Genomic DNA, 22,670 nt, shown 5'->3' on the forward strand with positions numbered 1-22,670 from the left:
TTTTTTTTAGAAGACCAAATTACAAGGTGATTACATCATTTTCATTGTTTGATTTTGTAAGTCTTTCATCAACAACAATTATTCTGTGGCTTATGTATGATTTGTTTATTTGCTAAGACGTATAAAACTGAGAATATCTAAGTAGGAATTCCATAATTTTTTCAGAGGATGTTGCGTTTTATCCAGTGATTTCCTGCGAGAGAGATGGTTGGACCTAAGGTGTTGGGCGTATTGCGTTGCTATGGGAACGGTCCGCTGGGGCCAGTAACTATGAGACTAGAGAGAAACAAACGAAGCTTCGAGGTTTACAGCGGATTAAAATATGAAAAATGAAGCATAAAAGTTTGTGACAATGTCGGATATTCTGTGTCGGTGGCTGAATTTAGAGATTCGCCTATCTAAAGTCGTCGGTAAGACCTTAAAACCTGAATTTAACGAGGCTATTCAGTAGCTTCTTGGGCGACCTTTCCGTTCCACCTTAAATAGTACAGCAGCCTCAGGTGCTCAGGGTTTTTTGTGTTATTTAAGGTCAATTACTTAATAAAAACTTTAAATTGTTGTTTATTTTTTCAGAGCCTCACTCTTTATCCAAAGATTTCTCCAACGGTTATCTTCTCGGAGAAGTGCTCAACAAGTACCAGCTCCAGGATGATTTCCAGTACTTCTCAAAAAACAGGTTTATACACCTTAAATTACCTTTATATTAGTTTAACAACTAATATTCAAGAAATATATGTATTCATATGCAGATGTGCCTTTAGTATATGTATTTTTACTGTAAATCCCATAAGATTAAGTTTAAAAATTAATATTGTTAAAAGAAATACAATACAGTTTCTTACAGGTACAATTGTAATCTATGAAAAATATTTTATTTCTGATTAAGTGCTACATAAACGTTAAATATTAAAATATTTTAGATTTAAAAATTGCTGATGCAACTTTTTGAAACACCATGGCAACCACCTCGCAACCCCTGCACACAGAACCACATCTACACTCAGGGACTGCACACACAACCACATCAACACTCAGGTACTGCACACAGAACTGCATCTGCACTCAGGAACTGCTCACACATCCACAACAACCAAATACAACATATGACATGACAACTACTTCAGACACTAGCACCCACCTAACCACTAATCCTGGCATCCATCTAGAACACCACAGTAAAACCAAACAGGCACCAGAGATATCATAATTACCAACTATCAACACTCTAACAACCACCAGATGTAACAATGACAGTAACACTATATCGTTGACCTTGAAATCTACAGCAACAAAGGAGTGTGTGTGTGTTTGTGTTTCAGCACGGCCAATGCAAAGCTTAATAACTTCACAAGGCTAGAACCCACTCTGCAGCTGTTGGGTGTGCCCTTTGACCTGAGCATGGCTAAAGGAGTAATGCAGGGCCAGCAAGGGGCTGTATCTCGCCTCCTGTACCAGCTCTACATTCTCCTGCAGAAGAAGAAAAAATCAGGTCTAACAAGTTCTGCTCTGGATACCTTGCATCCCCCAGTAACCACCAGATTGCATCGTATGGAGAATCACGTCTACACTCAGGTACTGCACACAGAACCACATCTGCATTCAGGTACTGCACACAGATATACATTTGCACTTAGGTACCACATACAGATCTACAGCCAACATAGATACCACAGCAAAATCTTAGCAACAACCTTGGAAACCCTAGTAGAAGCATAGTAACTAAATGGAACATCATAACAATTAACTGGGACACCATGGCAACACCCTAGCAACAACATTGAAAATCATAGCTGGACCCTAGCAGACTGCAACATGTACAGAACCCTTCTGAGTTCACCTTACTAACTATGCAGTTTCTTGCCATGTGTGTAGCGTGAGGCAGACCAGAAGATGCAGAAAGTAACGCAGCGTTTTGATAAAAAAGGCCAAGACACATACGGCCTCTCTTTGATGGCTGAACCGGAACAGGAGGAGAAACGGCGCCACCTTCAAGAGGACAGGAGACAGCAGGACATGGAGAAGGTAAACTAAAAACACTTTATCCCAAATTACACTGCAGCTCGAGGAACTGTGATCAACTTCAGGCAAAAGTGAAGACTGTCAAACAGAACCTCTTCATTCTTGAACTCTTTTAAAGTAATAATCATTTATTTTATCACCAAAAAGTAGCAAACAGTAGCCATGAAAGGGTTTATTCATTATTTTAACTTTTTTTCTGTAGGTTGTAAATCACATGTGGTGAGAAGTCAAATTCCGTTATAGTCCCTGAATAAACTAGTTTACGTTTCATAAAGCAGGTCCCCTATATGGTGGTGGCAGTAAAACAGCAGTTTCATAAAGTGAAGAAACACTGGAGAAAGTCACTAAATGCTCCAGGAAAAAACCTTATTGTGGAAAACAACATTTCTCCTTCCATTTGAAAGAAATCATGAATCAGTGAATGAAACAAAGCTTTTTTCATGTCAGTTTGAAGCTTTTCTCTTTATTGTTTTGAAATGTTCACAAAATATTTATATAGGACATTGCATATTTCCAATGATATACAAAAATGAAAAACAAAACAAATGGAGAGGTTTTGGACGGAGAGTGAAGATGTGTTTATCAAACTGAAATATATGCTGCTTCATGAAATACGCTAGTGTTTCAGATGTTTTGTCATCTTTTTTGCTTCTCTGTCATGTCTGTGGTTTTGGTTTGACAACTCTAAGTTTATGTCTATATTTATAGCACCGGCAAATCCGAAGGAAACAGCAGGAGATAATGGAGTGTGTACAAACAGCGACAGTTCGAATCCCAAAACCTCCGCTCAGCCACTCGCTCAGAGCTCCACAAAAACAGAAGCAGCATGAGGCTCAGGTAAAACATGTACACCACTGTAACCTCAAAACACCTGCATCATTTTCATCTAAAAAATGCATTTATATTTAAATCTTATCTAAATTCTTGAAGTCTTACAATTCATACAGCTTATTTTAAGAATCTCAGTATGGCATATGCAATTTGGAACAAAAGCATTGATTTGTTTTTTATATAAAATCAGTTAACAATGCTTCCAACACAATAAGTAGCAAACAATATTTAAGTGATGGTTTATTCATTCATTCATTCATTATCTGTAACCGCTTATCCAGTTCAGGGCCGCGGTGGGTCCAGAGCCTGCCTGGAATCATTGAGCCCAAGGCGGGAATACACCCTGGAGGGGGCGCCAGTCCTTCACAGGGCGTGATGGTTTATTACTTAAAAAAATATTTTCTATGAGGTGCAACTTACATAAGATGTGAAATGATATTGCTTTGTAGTTCCTAAATAAATCTTTTCCATGCCACTCCATGATTTCAATGTTTAAAATGGGTTTAGTGCCAAATATGAGGCACATAAAGGCCACTAGTTGCCAGTACAATGACTTTTTTATTTGTATTTGCCAGTACAATGACTTTTTTACAATGAATTTTTTTTTTTAACTTGAAGATTTTAGGAGGAATTTTGAGACAGATTGTACATAATTGGTAATTGTTTGGCTGCATGTGAGTATGTAACGTTTTGAAATAAATCTGGATTTTTTTATTTTACAGAACGTACATCAGCAGATTGCTCAGTTTGAGAAGAACCGGAAAAAAATGTCGCCTGCTTCTAGTGGATACATCTCTTTGAGGTAAAAATCACTATAAAATGTCCAGTTATAAACATACAGGTTTAATCTGGTGGTTTAATTGCTATCATTGCTATGTATTAAAATGCCACTTATCTGTCCTCCTACTACTTTGAGCTGATATTATCTGGCTATGTGTATAATGCAAGCTGTTTTGCATATTGTACATACTGCAAACTGTTTGGTAATGTGTATAATATAAAATGTGTATGGTAGTCTATATAATATGAGCTGTGTGGTAGTGTATATAATGACCAGTATGGTGGTTTATATAATGAGACCTGTAGAGTAAATTGTAAGCTGTGTGTAGTAGAGTGTATAATGTGAGCTGTCTAGTAGAGTGTATACCATATGAACAGTATGATAGTTGGTAGTGAAAAAGGTAAGCAGCAAATGGTGAACTGTAAGTTAACTGTGTGCTATTGGTGGCACAGTGGCGAAACGGGTAGTGTCGCAATCACACAGCTCCAGGGACCTGGAGGTTGTGGGTTCGATTCCTGCTCCGGATGACTGTCTGTGAGGAGTTCTCCCCGTGTCCGCGTGTCTTTCCTTCGGGTGCTTCCGTTTCCTCCCACGGTCCAAAAACACACGTTGGTAGGTGGATTGGTGACACAAAAGTGTCCATAGGTGTGAGTGAATGTGTGTTTGTTACCCTGTGACTACAAATGTCACACAATGGCACTCTGTTAGCATATATAGTATGATCTGTGTGCGGTAGTGTGTATAACGTGAATGGTGTGTGGTAGTTTCCATCCATCTATTATCTGTAACCGCTTATCCAGTTCACAGTGGGTCCAGAGCCTACATGGAAACATTGGGCACAAGGCAGGAATACACCCTGGAGGGTGCGCCAGTCCTTCACAGGGCAACACACACACTTATGGACACATTTGAGTCACCAATCCACCTATTGGTGTTTTTGGACTGTGGAAGGAAACCAGAGCACCCGTAGGAAACCCACGTGGACACCGGGAGAACACACCAAACTCCTCACAGACAGTCACCCAGAGTGGGAATCTAACCCACAACCTCCAGGTCCCTGGAGCTGTGTGACAGCGACACTACCAGCTGTGCCACTGTGCCGTAGTTTGTATTATGTGAACTGAACTTTTAGGTGGTGATATTATGTGGTTTATATCAAAACTCTGCAAACCATGTGTGACAGTGTATATAATGCAAAATATGTGTGGACAGTGTGCAGGTGACTCATGCTTTGAATGAGGATGAAATGGTTCAGTGGAACAGTGACTATGTGCAGAAGATCCGTCAGCGGCTAGAAGAGGATGCTAATGCCCGGGAACAGCGAGAAAAACGCAGAAGACGGGCACTAATACAGCAGCTACACACACACCATGCACATGAGGTCTGAAACCAGATACACCACATGCAAACACTGCATATGTTCACAAACAACAAGAACAAAGCCACACACTATCACTAATACATTAGCCACACACACCTCACACACATTCTCAGAATACACACACACACACACACACACACACACACACACACACAAAAGGCCAAAACTATTTCTTGCATATTAAACTGGAACTCACACACCTGTTTAAGAGTTTGTGTATTCTGTGTAGTAATGAGATGAGCAAATGAGCCATGTGTTCCTGTGTAGGAGCTGATGAGAGAGGAACAGCTGATTGGTCGATTGATGCGTCAATCACAGCAGGAGAAACGAATTGCAGTGCAGCTGATGCAGATCCGACAGCAGAAGGAGATTCTGAGACAGAACCGTATTTTCAGACAAAAGCAGCATCAAGAGCAGAGGCTTACAGACTTCCAACAAGCCCTGGATCGAGAGGCGGTACACTTACACACACACACACACACACACACACACACACACACACACAATAAATATATATATACAGGCAGCTTACCAGGGTGTGTCTAATTAACCTTAATCGGAAGAATTGTAGCATCAATTTTGTCTCTACAAAGAAGCCTTTAATTTCAGCATGGTCTGTCTAACCTAATAATTAACAACAAAAACATAATTTTTAATAACCTATTTTAATATAATGTGATTTTGAATTCTATCACATTTTATTGGTATTTAGAAAAGTGTCCTCACTTTTAGTGAAAAGTGTCCTCACTTGTTATTTTATAACATTTGTTTATATGTGATAATTGCTTTGTATGTGCTTTTTAGGCTTTGCTGCACAATGCTCGCTTGGAGCGACAGGAGGAAATATGTAAAGAGAGTGAGCTTCACTTTCGTCTGGCTGCTGAACGAGCTCACGCTAAACACCAAAAACACTTAAACATTTGCCGAGAGATTCTGGAGCAGATCGTAGACCTGGCAACTAAGAGTGGAGAATACCGCATGCTCATGGCCAAGTAAGACTTAATTACTTAGGGTTGGTTTCTCAAACAGGAATGATGATTTCCCATTGAAAGGAGGATATAGTCCAGGAATAGGCTTCATCTCTGTTAAACTCATTTTAAGGATCAGTCTCAGAAGCACTGCCTCAGGGAACTTGGAATGGTTTTGCCCTCGTTCATTCACCACAAAGGCAGTGTTCAATCAACTGTTCAGTGTTTTCCCATGTTAATCTGAGATGTAGCTGTCCAATCTTAATTTAACTTTACATTAACATAATTATTTTTTATCTTTCTCACCCTTACTCCCACACTCGTCTATGTAGTGTTATTCCTCTGAAGTTGCAGAGGGAGTGGAAGGAGCTGTATTTCACTGGTAAGCCGCTGTATGAAGTGTCTGAACGGGAGTTGGGGACAGAGCCTGCAGAGCCTAGCCCAGAGCAGGCAGTTGAGCTTGAGAAACTAAACATCCTCAACCAACAAGACTACAATGAATACACGGTCAGTAAAATTCAACCGAGAGGACAGTTGAGCAGGGAACTGACAGACTGTTGAGCATAGTTTGTGACAGACCCCATAGTTCATGGTGAGGTTTTTTTTGTGTTTTTGACAGAATATGATGGGTGAATGGGCATGGCCTGACAAAGAAGGAGAGTGCAGGGCACAGCCCACCAACAATGATATACTGGGTCATATTGTCACTCGTGTACAGAACATTGTGAATCCGCCTGGCCCCAGTGACCTGTCACCACAATTCCCAAATTTCACACTCAGGGCATGTGTGCTGGGAAAAATTTGCTCTGGCAAGACTACCTGCCTCAATAAGATCAAAGAAGGTATTTTTACATACACTCATTGTCCATTTTAGAGTGTAGAGTGTAGAAAGGTAACTTTAACCTTTTGGCTGATTAGTATAAACCCTAAAGACACCAGTGTGACTGCTTCAGTATTACAGACGTAAAATATGTCTCTTATACAGTGCATGGTGTCCACGTGCTGTCGACTGATTCTTTGATCCAGGAGGCTTTGGCTGCCCATCAAACTGGAGAACATACCCCCAGTGACCACAGCATTGATCCTGAGGTAGAGACATGCTGACTAAAGCAATCTGATTTACAGTTTTGATAATCTGACTTTCCTTCATTTGTGTGATTTCTACAAATAATATGAACAAATTTAACACTTCAAAATGATTACTATAGTTTTAATTTTACAAACAGACACTCTTCTTCAAAACAGTTAGCAATTTTTACTCTAACTGCTTGCCCAGAAATTTAATTTTGCAGTAATGTTACACTGTGCTAAATTGTTCTACAGTCTCTGTAATATGTCTGAGCTGTGGTGAATGACTGTGTTCTGTGTGTTGTTGAAGAATTCAGAAAATTGTGGGTCTAATCTAAAGGATGCTGAGCAGAGAGAGGAGGAATCTACTGCTGCAGAATCAGGTGTGTATATACTCTCTCTGTGTGGCCAGCTTTTGTTAGGCTCAGTATTCTATTCAATGTTTTTCTCTGAGGATTATACAAAGATAATCCATAGTGGGTTCTCTTTAAAGTAACTGAATTCACTCATTATAAGGAGAGTTTAAGAGTGTTTGGACTTTCAGAGCACATTTGCAATAATAAGCCATTTGCAGAAGGTTGATGCTAATCCGTAACTCATCTGACCCTTGTTTCTTCTCTAGGACCTGCACAAGCAGACCTGCCTAAAAAAGATGGGGAAAGTAAAGTAAGCGTTTTTTAAATTACTTTTTTCTGACTAAGTTTAGTCAGAATCTCTGACATATCCAGGCCACTACGTGTCAGTATAACAACTGTTATATAATGTGAAGGACATTGGTTGGAGAAAATGAGTAACTGTATGTGTTGATGTGTATCCAGAAATCTTTGAGGGCACGGTATGGTGCAGCAGTGGAGAAAGCTCTTAAAAGAGGTGGAGCTGTACCTGATGAACTGCTTGTTGACATCTTGATACATGGCATCAGGTACACACCTGGACACTGACCTATATACCTGATACACTTCACACACTTTTCTCATCAGTTACATACCTGAGCTGAGTATATTTCTGATGACTGCTATATCTATGTGACACACCTGGTGTGGTTGTGCAGGCAAGTTCCAGAGGGTTGTGGCTGGGTTTTGGACGGATTCCCAGTGACGGTGTCTCAGGCTCGGCTGCTGGAGAAGTCTCTGAGTGGAACTGATCCAGACCTGGCTGAAAGGAAGAGGAAAAACAAGAGGCCAAGCCTAGTAGAAGACAGGAATGCTCCTAAGCCCCCACCCCCTCCTTTGCCTGTGCTGCATGTGGCTGTGCTGTTGGATGTGTCGGACCAACAGGTTCTGGACCGGGCTGTCCAGCAGAACCGTGAGCACATTCTTGTTCTTTACACAAAAAAAGAAAAATGATCATGGACCACATTTTAACAACAGTTTTTTGTTATTTTCTGCAGCTGCAACTACTAAATGAAAATGCTTTTGAAATATTTATATTCCCCTATAGAGCAAATAAGAGAGAAGACTATTAATGAGAGCAGTGACAAGCTCCTAGACACTCAGCAGAGAGAGAATCTTGCAGAAGAGCACACACACATTCAGCACCGGTATGGAATAATCAAAAATCATCTCGTTTATTTAATGTTGTTTAATGGTATACACTCTCCAGTCACATGCAGTTGTTTTGTTGATATCTGAAAGTGCAAAGATTAACATGTCGGTCAGAAGGAAAATAACATTAAATACATAAGAGAACCAGCACACTTAACATAAAGTGGGAGGCCAAAGGACAAACACTGTGTACTTGAGGGTGTGGAGGCAGAATTTCTGTGGCTGAGACTTACCTGCATCTGTGATGTCTTAGATTGGCTGCTTTTCAAAATGCTTGGCCCAAGCTGGAGAAATGGTTTGGAGAGAAACAGAAGATATTGGTGAAGGTGGGGGCAGAAGTGGAAGAGAGCACACTCTTCAGGAATGTGGAGAATGTTCTGTTTAACGCCATCACTACTGCACTGAAAGGTCCTATATTCCTTTGCCAGATAATTTATTGATAAACTGGTTATTTTCTCCAATGATTCTTACTCATGTTATGAAACTTTTATACTGACAACTATTGGCATGGATGTGTCAGAGATTCTTTAATAATCATATTTTAAACCTAGCCATGTGTTTGTGTGTGTGTGTGTGGGGGGGATTCTCATGGACCATGAAGAATCTTAATTTCTGTAAAACAAATAGCTGCACTTTACAGAAAAAAATTGAAAAAAATAATAAATACCTAATTTTATAAATAATGTTTAAAACTATTTGATTGGAAAAATTACTGACTGCTTCTTTAAGTTTGCACCTGATACATTTAATTTATTTTTTAATGTGTATTCAGTGTCTAGTATTGTTAATATATCATTTATTCTGCTGTTTAAAATAATCTGTGAGTTAATGTAGGTGAATAAATCAAAAAAGTGAATGTAAGTGAATTTATAAATGAATGTTGCAGGTGATGAAGTTGCTCTGGACAGTTTGAATGTTACTGTTGGCTCTGCTTCCTTGTCCCCACCTCAGCCAATAAAGTCGCCCGACTTTTCACCCAGATCATATTCTCCTAAAGGTCTGATTTAGTATATGATATGATATATGATAAAAGTTTTTAAGTAAGATAATAATTAATGCAAAAGGAAATTGTAGATTTGTTCTAATATAAATTAATGTTACATTGAAAAGTAAAAAAAAAATATTACACATTTATATTTAAAGGCAGACTAGGGCCCCTTTTACACTAAGATCGTAATTATATTCCTGTCATAGCCATTTCATAACATCAGTGGAAAAAATGACAGATTAAACCTTTAAATGTAAAGTTAAAAAATCATGGGTGTGTTTCAGCACTTTCAGTGCCACAGGACTTTAAGCCAAGTTTTACAAGCACTTAAATAACCATGTCCTTCTGGCTGCTAGAGGGTGCTGCAGACAGCTCTAGACAAGCCTCTGAGCCTTCAGAATGCACTGTGGATGACTCCTTCGCGCCAAGATCCACACACTGGGATTATGTTGATGAGCCACTATCACAGGTAATTAACTCACCACAGTATCCACCCTGTGCATATATTCTACAGATCACCATCTCATTAAGCACCAGTAGTAGACTAGACTTTGAAAGAATGCAATGTTTAGTTGGTCAAAGTGCAATATTAATACCTTCATTCATTAACTTCTCACTGTAGATATTTGTTTAATGACAGAAAGCTTATGAACAGATATTCTTTCAAGGCTCAAAAGTTTAAACAATGAATGTAATTGATCTTTAAAAAAAAAACAATATGGACTTCATAGAAATAAAATCAATTAATAAAATACAATTGGATATTTTCCCCAAATACATTTGCTATTGATTATAATTATACAGTAACTACAACCAATATAACCTTAGGAAAATATTTCTTATAATAATATGAATAATAATTAAGTAGCCTTTCAATTACATAGTGTCAAAGTGCAACAAAATTGCAAACAATATATAAATGATATGTAAATAATAGCATTATTTGTGTGTTTGTGTTCATTTGTGTATGTGTTTGTGTGCAGGAAATTGCAGAGTATTTAGTGCCATATTGGGACACAGTGTGCAGTTCGTACATGTCTAATGTTCAAATTGTGATGCAGAACCTGCGCAATGAACGCAACCTGATTATCCACCACATCTACAACACCAGGTCAGCAGAGACACTTGTGTGTTTGTATATACTACAGGTCAGGTGTGAGCTAAAGGGTTATAAAGCCCCTCAGTTGGATAACAAGAAATGAAATGGGACAATCTGGAGCAGCTGCAGGCAAGCCTAAAGTCACTATGCTCTATGATAAGAAGGGTATAATATCACCCAAACATGATTTCTGTGGAGCGCTGGAGCTCAATTCTTAGGAGATCAATAAATTATGGTAAAGCTGGAGTGGTGTTTGTTGTCCAGAATTAATTATCAAAATTTCATGAAATGCTAAGTGTTTGTATGCATGTATTTTAGGGAGGATTTTAAGCAGTATCTACAGAAGCCTGATCTAAAGCAGGAGTTTGTTTGCGTGTGGCAGCAGGACTATAACAGCATTCCTGATGACATGAGACAAGATGAGGAAACCAAAGCTGAGCTTCACCAAAGACTAGCTGTGAGGAATAACACTGTTGTAACACAGAGAGTATGCTGACACAACATTCATATAAAACTTATATGACATAACATAACTCTACATAACACTGACATAAACCTGACACAACACTGACAAACACTGGCACAACAAAGTCATAACATCAGCACAACACTGATATATCACTGGCAAAACACATACGGAATGCTGATGTTACACTTACACACAATGACCAATCTTAGTTTTTCTAGTAGTTTTCTGCTGCTTTTGTTATATGTGCAACCAATGAGAGGAACCTATACAGGAGAACCCATCATTCTCTCTTTTACACGGGAACAAAACTATATACAACCCCAATTCCAATGAAGTTGGGACATTGTGTAAAACATAAATAAAAACATAAGATGATTCGCAAATTCTTTTCAACCTATATTTAATAGAATACACTACAAATATGAGATATGTAATGTTCAAATGGATAAACTTTATTGGTTTTTTTTTGTTTGTTTTTTTTTTGGTTTTTTTGCAAATATTCACTCATTTTGAATTTGAGGCCTGCAACATGTTCCAAAAGAGTTTGGACAGGGGAACAACAGAGTGGAAAAGTTGAGGAATGCCCAAAAAACACCTGTTTGGAACATTCCACAGGTGAACAAGTTATTTGGAACAGGTGAGTGTCATGATTGAGTATAAAGGGAGCATTCCCGTAGGGCTCAGTCATTCACAAGCAAGAATGGGGTGAGGTTCACCAGTTTGTGAACAACTGCGTGAGCAAATCGTCCAACAGTTTATAAACAACGTGTCTCAATGTACAAGGAATATATGGATTTCATCTTCTACAGTCTATGATATCATCAAAAGTTTCAGAGAACATGGAGAAATCTCTGCAAGTAAGTGGCAAGGCCAAAAGTCCATCAGGCAGCACTGCATTAAAAATTGACATCATTCTGTAACAGATACTACCACATGGGCTCAGGAACACTTCAGAAAACCATTGTCATCAAACACAGTTCTTCACTCCATCTACAAGTTAGAACTCTACCATGCAAAGAGGAATCTGATGAGACTGTCTGTTGCTACTGTGCTTAGGATCTTCGTGAGCGTCTGTGGGATATCTGTGATAAGAGGAAAGAGGAGGCCATGGAGGAAAGAGCTGGAGTTATAGCAGATGCCTGGCTGGAGGACCATACTGCTCTACTAATCAACCATTACAGCACTCTAATGCAGGTCAAACATACACATTGAGTGGCCATTTGTTTGTGGACCTTTGATCATCCAACCCTTTCTTCCACAATAAGCTTGTACCTTCTGGAAAGGCTTTACATGAGAAGTTGAAACATTTCTTATGATATAGTTTGCACACATTGCCCACACACATACACAAACACACACACACACACATTATATATATAAAATACAAACCTTTGAGGAATTATGTAATCGTGTGTGTGTGTTTATGTGTAAATGTAAAAAAGTATTATTTATGTGTTTTGTGTGTGTGTGTATGTATGTTTGTATGTGTAGGTTGAAGTAGACAGATTTCAGGACACTCTGCGTGTGTTGAGAGACTATTACACAGGCATGTACAGTAGTGTGTTGCCCGAAGCAACACCAGACCTCACCTGCATCCCACTGCTGGACATTACCAATGGCAACCATGCTGACAAAAACAGAAGGTAAAAAATACTATACATCTCACAACATACTGCATATTACAGAATTCTACATGACACATCCAATACTGTAATAATACATATCCCATAATACCAAAACATCCCATTCATTCTAACGTGAAAACATTTCTAATTTTATAGTTTATAATTACATAATGAATATCTGACCATTAAGGCTTGTGTAGTGGCATATATAGAGTTTATATAGATTATTTAAGCTATGGCACACAAAAGGGAGTAGTGTTCCAAAAATGATCAGGGCCATGATGATATTCGGTATAACAGCACAACTTCAAGTTACAGCATTTCTTCAAGCACTTTTTATTAATCAGCAGTAACAAGGGACAACAGATTATTTGTTTTTGTTTATTTAATTGGGCTTGACCCACACAAACACACCTGGACCAAGACTTGACTGTTGTCAAGAAACATATAAACATTACTCTGCGTGCTAATTTGCTAGGTTTATAGGTCTATTTTACTGCAGACCAGATGCTTTGTATCATGTCTGTGAAAATATTTAAACCAGGTAGCTGTTGATGCTGTAGAGCTCGCTTTACGTCTCCCTCTCATGAGAAGACTCCTGTAAAGTGGAGTGATATATTTATATTTAAAATCCCAGTGCTGTTATACTCTTTATCAGCACATAATAAATGTCTCTTGTTCAATCAAATTATTGGGTCCAAATGAAGTGCTGTACAATAAAATTTGAAATGTGATATATGTGATCTTTTTTGTGGATGAACAGAATTCCTCTGATAGGATACAGATCACCCTCTACTGACCCTTCTGGATTACTGCAGGAGGCTCATCACACTGCCCTCACTTCCATCACAAACATGGTAACATGTTGTTTGTGTGTCTGCATATGCACGTGTTTGTGTAAATGATATCCACAAACATCCATCACCAGTATAACCAGAAAATATCTGTATTTATGTAGAAACGTGTACAGTTGCAAATGTGTGTTTGTATGTTTGGATGTGTGTTAGGCCTCACTGGAGGTTCAGCAGGTGTACTCTGAGGTTAATGAGGAAATGCAGCAGCAGATAGAGAGAGAGAAGTTACATTCGCATTCTCAGGCCTCAGCCATTCACTCCACTAAGGACACGAAAAGATCTGCTAAGAGAAAAGGTATACACACACATACTATATACACTATAGACTGAAAACAGTATACTATATATGTAAGAGGCTATATTATAAAACACAGGAATTTGCACCAGATTTCAATGATTCAGAATGCCATGATATTAATAATGCATGTTTCTTAGCCTACAACAGGGGCTGTGAATGGAAGAAGTGAGTATCTAAAAGCAATACAGGGGGTTACAGAAAGCTACATCTGTGACAGACCATTAATTAATAAATTCACACTGCTGTATGCAAAACGTAAACATTTTAGAGGACACTGACAGCAACATTTTTTTCAATGCAAGTCTTTCACAATTTATCACACATAGTATTGTGAAAAGATTCAGGGAAGATCTCTGCTTCACAGCCATGGGTGGAAACTGCTGCTGATTGTGTGTGACATAGAGCCAACCTGGTGCCATTGTTTGAGAAACTGTCATGCTACAATTATGGACATAGCCACATGGGCTCGTAGTGTTATGTAGTCATGTAAGATGGATCAAAGGTGAACTGCATATATGTGAAGGTACACTGATGGCTTTATGTTGATAATTTATATTGGGATTACCAGGCTTCATTCTCCATGAGTTACAACAGTATGGCTTCTTAAACACATCGTGTGTGTGCTTGACTGATCTGCATGCTGACTGATCTGTCTCTTATTGAAAAAATATGGTGCATCAGGAAGATGCGAATCAGACAACAGTGGCCACAGAGTGTCCACAGAAGTTGTTTATACAGAAAAAATCGCCAAAAACTCAATTTGCCAATCTGCAAAGATTATTATCTTAAATTTCCAGAAAGTACAATTAAAAAAAGTGATGTGACCCAGTGGTAAACATGCCTCTATCCCAGCCCTGATCAGAAGGACCGGTTTCAGTGACTGTTCTCTCAACAGACAATGAGCCACAGTTGAATTCAGCATGAGAGCCAAGGAATCAGAAGCAAGGCTCTTGTCTAGGTTTACTTTTTTCATAATCATAACCATTTCATACAATTTTCATAAACAGTACTCGTATTTTTGCACTTTGATTGGAGAGACTCAACGGTGAGGTGGGAATGTCTTTGAGACCAGGCAAGAAGAAAAAATATTAATTTTATCCCATGTATTCTGACTTGGGTAGGCCTAAAAAAATAACAAACAAATAAATAAACCTTCCATGATTGAAAAAATATGATTTTTATAATAGTTTCCTTTAATTGTATGTTGTGTCAAATTAACTGTGATGAGATTTTTATAATGTATTGTTGATTTCAGTCGTCCCACCCAGCCCCACACAGGAGCCCACTCCTCTCCCTCAAACAGAAGAGAACCCAAAGGAAATACAGAGGAGAGCAGTGAGGAGTAAAATCAGACAAGAGTACAGCACTGCACTACAGCATGAAGGTACACAAACACTGTTTTGGTCTATTGATTACCATTTGCTGTGGCAATATCAATTCACAATGTTTTTAAATATTTTAAATAGTGTTGTGTGTGTATATTAAATAGTGTTTCTGTTTATCTGTGTGTGTGTGTGTGCAGAGAATGCAGTAAAGCAGCGTTTAGAGCTGGTGAAGCTTCATGCCTTGTCCACGGTACACAGCATACAGCAACGAACTGAACAAATCCACAATGATCTTCAGCAGTGGCTGGACAATCGCTTCAGCTCTGAAATGAATAGGTACCACACAGCAGACCAAAGTGAATCCCAGACATTTCCTCCAGTAATGATACCTTGTAGACATTGACGTATAAAATCAGCCATAACTATTGACTTCATAAAAACAAAAACTCTAGCAGCACAGCTATGCCTGATCCACTCGTTCCAGCGAAACAATGACACACCACCTCCACGTCAGTGTCACTGACTAGCCCTTTGAGGACCCTGAGCATTGAAGAACAGGGGGCAGAGCAACAGGCAGACCAGTCTGTACAACAAAACTAAGTACAAAGTACAAAGTTCTGTGTGGTCAGGAGAGCTGAGAGAATGGATAGTGAGTGTAGGAACAAGGAGGTGGTCATAATGTAATGGCTGATCCATGTACTCTTGCATTACATGTGTCTCCATTATAGATCAGTAACCTGCAGTGTTTCAGCTTCAGAGTGTGTGTGTGTGTGTGTCTCCAGTATAGATCAGTTATGTGCGGTGGTCCAAGTACACATTGAGAATGGAGAGAAGATCAAAAATGAACTGGTGCTGGAGTTGAACGACTTCTTCATAGATGCAGAAACACGTGTGTTATCAACTCCACCTCCACAGCCCCACCCACCATTACAAGAACCTACCCATCACAACTACTTCTCTATTCTGCAGCTCCACACTCTCCACACTCAGCTAATGAAGATTGCTCCCACAGGTCTGGAGGAGTCAATGAGAATAAACTGTTTTAAAAACTTCAAATGTACACATGAATATACAATGTTCTTATGAACTGGTGTTAAAATGCATTAGAGATCATATAATAATGAACTAATTTCTCTTGTTCTATAAAGTGTTATTAATGCAATAATATGTACCTGCTTAAGGGCAGTTGTGCATGTATTATATCTGCAATATAGTAACTTATATGTGCAATTATAAAGCATTTTCTTTGTGTGTGTGTGTGTGTCTGTAGGTCTAGTGTCCAGTAACGATCTGTGTAAGGTTCTGCAGGGCCTGATCGCTCTGAATTTGGGTTCTGATGATTTTCCCAAAGCCTGGATGAACATTACAGAATCACAGGTTCAGTACATAGTTGCTTTACAACTAAACACATTAATCCTAACAATCCTAACACATTCATTCATTCATTCATTATCTGTAACCGCTTATCCAGTTCAGGGTCGCGGTGGGTCCAGAGCCTATTTAAAACACAAAATAACCCTTTCAAACTCAGCATATTAACCTGCTAAAACCCTAAAGATTAGCATTTTAAGACCAAAGACAAACACAAATCTTTAACCTTGAAAAATCCAAAAACCATTTAAAACACATGGTGTTCACATTATGTTGTGTGTAAAATTAAAAAACAAATCTAAAAATCTTCATTAAATTAGTGACAGGGAGCTTTTGAACAATGGTTTATGTGTGATATGTGAGGCCCCTTGTGTGATTATTTAGGCTTGATTCTAAATGCATGTGTGTGTTGTTGTGTGTAAAGATTCAGGAGTTGGTGTGTGAGTTGGCACAGGACAGTGAGATGGTGGATTGGCGTCAGTTTTTACTGAGTGCTGCTCAGCCATGGCCATTACCCTCTCAGAGTCAGCTTCTGAAAACTCTGAAACGCTTCAGAGAGAGAGATACTGAGGCCAAAGGAGTCCTTATATTGGAGGAATACACCAAGGTACACACATACACACACACAAAAATAGAAAGAGAGGTAAGAGGAGTCCTCACATTGCAGGAATGCATACAGGTTTCTCATTTTATGAATTGTTGTGCTTGTGGTGTTTGTGTGTTTACTGTGTAGGTAGAGCTGTGGTTCTCCAGTGAAAGAGATCCTGTTTCTGTTCCTGATGATCCAACTGAACCTCGGCCTTATGATAGACTCACCGACCTCAAGAAGGTACTGCAGAGTGATCCTTATTCATAACGGTTGTGTAGAACAAAGCACGGATTTGACCATGCTAATTGACGTATGAACAATTCATCGTCTGTTTCATGAAACTTTATGACACAGAAAAAAGTGCAGTAGGTGAATCAGGTTTAATGCATGAAATCAAGAATCAAATATGTAAATAAAAGAAAAACATCTGACAAAAATATTTTTCTGTTTTCACTCACTAACTTGGTTGCACTTTGTAAATATATTGTAATAAAAAAGTAATACTGATTGAACTACTGAAGAGAGTAAGAATGTTTTATGTATTTCATTGTCCTGTGTTTGTTGGTGTGTGTGTGTGTGTGTGTGTGTGTAGTTTTTCTTTGTACTTTTTGCAGACCCCAGCTCTTCTCCTTTAGTTGTGGATTATATGAAAATGTTGCTGTATTTCTGCTCTTCGCCACACCATCCAACACACGGATTTATCAGAGCACTGAGCACAGTGACGCAATATAAACATGTATACAAATATACCGGCTCTCTTCTAGAGGTACACACAAACACACATCTTGTTATGCCTTTTGTTTTCAGGCCATACTGCTGCAATTATAATGTGCTCTGCCCGTTCCACAATTTGCATCGATGTGATTAAAACTTGCTCTATGAACCACACTCTTGCAATTAAATTTAGCTTGGTAAGCTTCACAAGCTACACTGGTGTGATTAAATCTCACTCAGCAAGCTCCACAAGTTTCTGTGGTGTGATTTAAACAACCCCAGCCTGCTAGCTGAGCTACTGGGCTGCAGTTGAAGCAGTTGAGCTCCATAAGGTGCAACAGCTTGATTAAAACTCAATGGGCAAGCTACAGCAGTTTGATTAAAAATCATTCTGTCAGCTCAGCGGGCCTCTTAATCTGTGAGCTGCTCTTGGATGTGTCTTTGTTTGTGTTTGTAGTCTCTGTCCTATATGGACAGTGCTGAGGAGGGTGAACCCGAGGAAGAGGATGGTTTTGTGCGTGATGAAGATGGCGTTTCTGTTGACGAGTTACTGATGGTCCTGAGACATGGAGGGAGACTGAGATCAAAGAATCGCATAAACACAGACAGCAGAGATGAGTTACAGCAGGTACACACACAAATACACTCCCACACCACATGCAGAGTCAGGTAAGAAATGACATCTCAACATTGCATCATCAGAAAAACCAGCAACATCACAATGCTCCATATACACAGAGCTGAGAGGAGGTACAGTAGATACCCCCATGGAAATGCAGAATCACATAACCCCACACACAGAATCACACACACACACCTGAGAGGAGCTACAGCATTAGGGAAACTAGTGACATTACAAGTTTGTATTATAAATACACAGCAGTTACACACACACCGGCATCACTCTACACCCCCAAACACATACTCAGAAAGAAAAGAAAAACATTAAAATACAGCTTTAGGAAAACCAGCAACATCACAATATTGCATAAATCCACGGGAGAGAGGAGATACACAAACACCAAATAAGCAATACAGCTTTAGGAAGGGCTGTGACATCACAAAATGGCATTCACACACAGCAGAAAAGACATAAATCAGATACACACACACACACACACCAGATTGAGAGGTAGCATTAGGAAAACCAGTGATATCAGTTTTGCATATACGCACAGCAGGGGTTATGGGGTTTATATCTTTTATATCTATACCTGTTTAGGATCTGGTGAATGTGTATAAGGAGCTGGGTTTCGAAGCTAAGGAGAAGATCCCATTCTCTGTGCTTTCCCAGCATCCATTTTTACAGGATCTGATGGAGAACTCTTTAAATTATCTGCTAATAGTGAGTATCCTACACATAACTAATCAAACATTCCTCTGATTAAAGAAACTAAAACGGAACATTTTGTGTGCTATTAAAGGATGTTTAAATGGTAATAGCAAGCAGTATTTATATAGTGAAGATTTGTTATGTTTTAGTACAAAATCTGTGACGCATCCAGGCCACTAGGTGTCATGTGCTCTAACTGCTTTTTCTTATGAAGAAATAAAAATATAATGTGAAACCATGAATATGAAAACATAAATATAACATTTAGAAATTATTTCCTATATTAAATGTTATATAATTCATAGGAAGTGTTATCCATTCATGTTACTCATGTTATTCATGTTTTTGTGCTTGGTTTGATCCAACGTTAGTTTTTATTTTAAATCATTCTCTTCTACTTTTCATGCAGGATATTTACAGAGTTCTAAACATCCTCAAGCCTGATGGAGAAAATTCAAGCTTTATATCATAAACAAACATGCACACACACACACACACACACACACACACACACACACTGTTTAAATGTAAAGAAAGGAATAAATAAATCACTTATTAAGTTCAGAAACACAATAATTTATATAAAGTTGATACAAATATATAACTAAGAGGTTATACCACTAAGACCTTTTACCCCTAGAAAGTAGCAAATATAATTTAGGAAAGCAATTGTTTCATTTAAAAGTTGCTCTATAAATTACAACTGAGACTGCTCTGTAGCCGCTGAATTAACCCGTTTATGTTTTATCAAGCAATTCCTCACATGGGGGCCATGTTCAAAATGGCTGTATGTCTAATACATCCAGACCACTAGTTGTCAATGTAACGATTTTATTATAATCTGAATAATAGTTTTTGAGAAAATACCTGATTGCGCCTTTAAAATTACAAAAAGTTACATGTAGAATTGAATAGATTTCTCTGTGCTACTCCATTTCCATGTTATCAGATATAATATCAGCTATGAAACCTCTGTTCATACTTCTCAAACAAAACTTTAAATGTAAACTGTGCTGACTTAAAATAAAGTGTACAGACACATTAGTTATCATTAATGTAATCGAAACATCTGCTCAGTAATTTTTCTCTGTTTTTGTAAAGGACACCGAGTCCATTTATCCACTGCTAGAGTGTGTTATCAAATCATAAAACCAGGAAAAATCAGAAGTGAACAGAATGTGAACAAATAAAAGTCCTTGAGTAAAACAGTAAATGCAGGCCACATCAGAGCTGGTGGCTCAGGTTACATTATCATGTATGGTAATGTAATGGTAATTTTAGTTATTTTTAAAGTGTGCTTGGTAACATTTTCTATGAGTCCTCTTTTTTGGATGGGATTTGGTAGATAAATCTGTACAAACTCAACAAAGATATTAGGGATTGTTATTTGGATAAACCGTCAAATTTTAATTATTTTGTTTCATATGACCAGACCACAAATTTGGAGTGCTGAACATGCATTGCATCTATTGTAGGATAGAAATGTGTTTAGCTGTGAACAGTTTTCAAACTACAAATCAACTGAATTTAATTTCTGGGTGGAGGATTTGCTTACATTTCACCTGAAGGACAGTAACATCACAGTCCTACAGCAAAGGTAAGCTGGCTGTGTACAAATGCATAGCTTGTGTTGAGCCACTTCTGAAGAAAGACAATTTGGACACATCAAACTGTAATAATTCTAGGCCTAAAATTATTGAAAAACTTTGCTAGATTGTGGAGAAAGCCGTCTCAGCTCAGCTGGCACATTTCTTTGAAGAAAATAGCCCTTTTGAAAAAGCTTTCAATTGGGGTTTTGTGCAAAACATAGCACTGATACAGCCTTCCTAAACCTTTTAAATGACCTCTTATTGTATGCTGATGCAGATGAAGTTTCTGTTTTAACCCTAACTGTAGGCACTTTGCAAAAAATCTGGGCGTGACCTTTGACGCTCACCTTAACTTTACACTTCATATTAGGAAGCTTCGTCAATCATGCTTTCTTCACCTCAGAAATTTCACTATGTTTAGAAATTGTCTGCCATTTTTGGACACTGAAAAACATTCATGCTTTTATCTCCTCCTGGTTGGACTACTGTAATGTCCTGTTCACCTGTTTGTGTCAGAGGGACATGGCTCATCTGCAGCTTGTTTAAAATGCAGAAGCCCGTCTTCTCACTAGAACAAGACTTAGGGCGCATATTACACCAGTTCTAGCCTCCCTTCATTGGCTGCCTGTGAGTTTTAGGGTTGATTTTAAAATATTAGTGCTGACTTACCAGGCTCTACATAATAAGGGCCCAGCTCCTGTGCCCACTTGAGAGGGTGAGACCCTTAAGATCCTCTAACCAGGGGCTTCTAGCAATGCCCAGAACTAAACTCTAGACAAAGGGGGATAGGGATAGGGCATTTGCAATGTATGTTCCTAAACCGTTGAATAATCTTCACACTAACATTAGACATTCAGTCTCAGTACAGAAACGTTTAAAGACTTACTTTTATTCTGTTGCTTTTAGTAACTCTTGACGTTGGTTGTCTGTTTAATTATGTTGTATTGTGAAGCACTTTGTGGCTTGCTTTAGAAAAGTGCTATATAAACATAGATTTACTTATTTACTAGTTTTTATTTCATTAAAGCAAGAGTGTCCACACTAATCCACAAAGGGTCAGTGTGGATGCAGGATTTTCATTGTGCAAGTGATCTGTTGTTTAAAGACTGAGACCAATTAAACACTATCCCTTTAGAATAAGACTACACTTATAATAGTTTATAAATGGTTTACAGTCTGCTTATTACTGTTATTAATTAGTTTGTAAATGCATTAAAAGTCATTAATAATCATTTATAATGCAGATAAAATGTGTAACTCTGACCTGCCAAATAGTGAACCCACATCCATCTACACTCTTACACTGCAGATCTCTGGGTACTTTCCTTACTTTGTCTACATTAACTCTGTCAGCTTCAGCACATATTTGTTAACAAGTTTAACTACTTAACAATCAAACTTTATTTTTTTAGATTTTGGTAATAATGTGCTACACCTTAACGTGTGAAATCAATAAATTCACATTATTAAGTCTCAGCTTATTCTTTGACATTTTCAGTAAATCCTGACACTTTCACTTTTTTAAAAAAAAAAGAGGTCACCGTTTCCCATTTTATTTGTGGTAAATATAATTATTGATGACCTTTAAGACATTTCAAACCTAATTAATAACCATGTAGTAATCAGATATATAAATCCTTTATAAATCTTCATAAGCGGAATTTAAAGAATTATTATATATTTTGTCAGATAAAGACACTACTTATCTGTACTCTATACAAAACACTTTATATTAACAATCTTATTTCATAATCTCACTATGTTTAGAAATACTTACTTTTCCCAACATGTGAAGTAGTAGGAAACTGTATGGGGTGTGCTCTT

At 38.2% G+C, this 22,670-nt stretch overlaps 1 protein-coding gene across 2 annotated transcripts; it reads left to right on the forward strand.

The window, feature by feature from the left end:
- Positions 1-258: 258 nt before the first annotated feature.
- On the forward strand, positions 259-22,315 carry LOC136677538 (sperm flagellar protein 2-like). Of its 2 annotated transcripts, none has more exons than XM_066655112.1 (36): positions 259-410; positions 574-676; positions 1,320-1,572; positions 1,873-2,022; positions 2,728-2,856; positions 3,573-3,652; positions 4,844-5,012; positions 5,280-5,468; positions 5,817-6,004; positions 6,313-6,487; positions 6,600-6,822; positions 6,966-7,069; positions 7,359-7,431; positions 7,671-7,714; positions 7,867-7,970; positions 8,100-8,353; positions 8,489-8,588; positions 8,846-9,000; positions 9,479-9,589; positions 9,937-10,049; positions 10,564-10,691; positions 10,998-11,136; positions 12,205-12,342; positions 12,640-12,791; positions 13,537-13,630; positions 13,781-13,922; positions 15,181-15,309; positions 15,448-15,586; positions 16,033-16,262; positions 16,521-16,627; positions 17,046-17,228; positions 17,355-17,450; positions 17,803-17,976; positions 18,382-18,552; positions 19,147-19,269; positions 19,667-22,315. In XM_066655112.1, the coding sequence occupies exons 1-36, from the start codon at positions 353-355 to the stop codon at positions 19,727-19,729; spliced, it is 4,983 nt and encodes a 1,660-aa protein (XP_066511209.1). In that variant the 5' UTR covers positions 259-352; the 3' UTR covers positions 19,730-22,315. The 2 variants fall into 2 exon arrangements, with proteins under 2 accessions (XP_066511209.1, XP_066511210.1); XM_066655113.1 differs by having other exon boundaries at positions 17,803-17,928.
- Positions 22,316-22,670: the final 355 nt, after the last annotated feature.

The sequence above is a fragment of the Hoplias malabaricus genome, chromosome X2, assembly GCF_029633855.1.
Source record: "Hoplias malabaricus isolate fHopMal1 chromosome X2, fHopMal1.hap1, whole genome shotgun sequence".
Taxonomy (NCBI): Eukaryota; Metazoa; Chordata; class Actinopteri; order Characiformes; family Erythrinidae; genus Hoplias; species Hoplias malabaricus.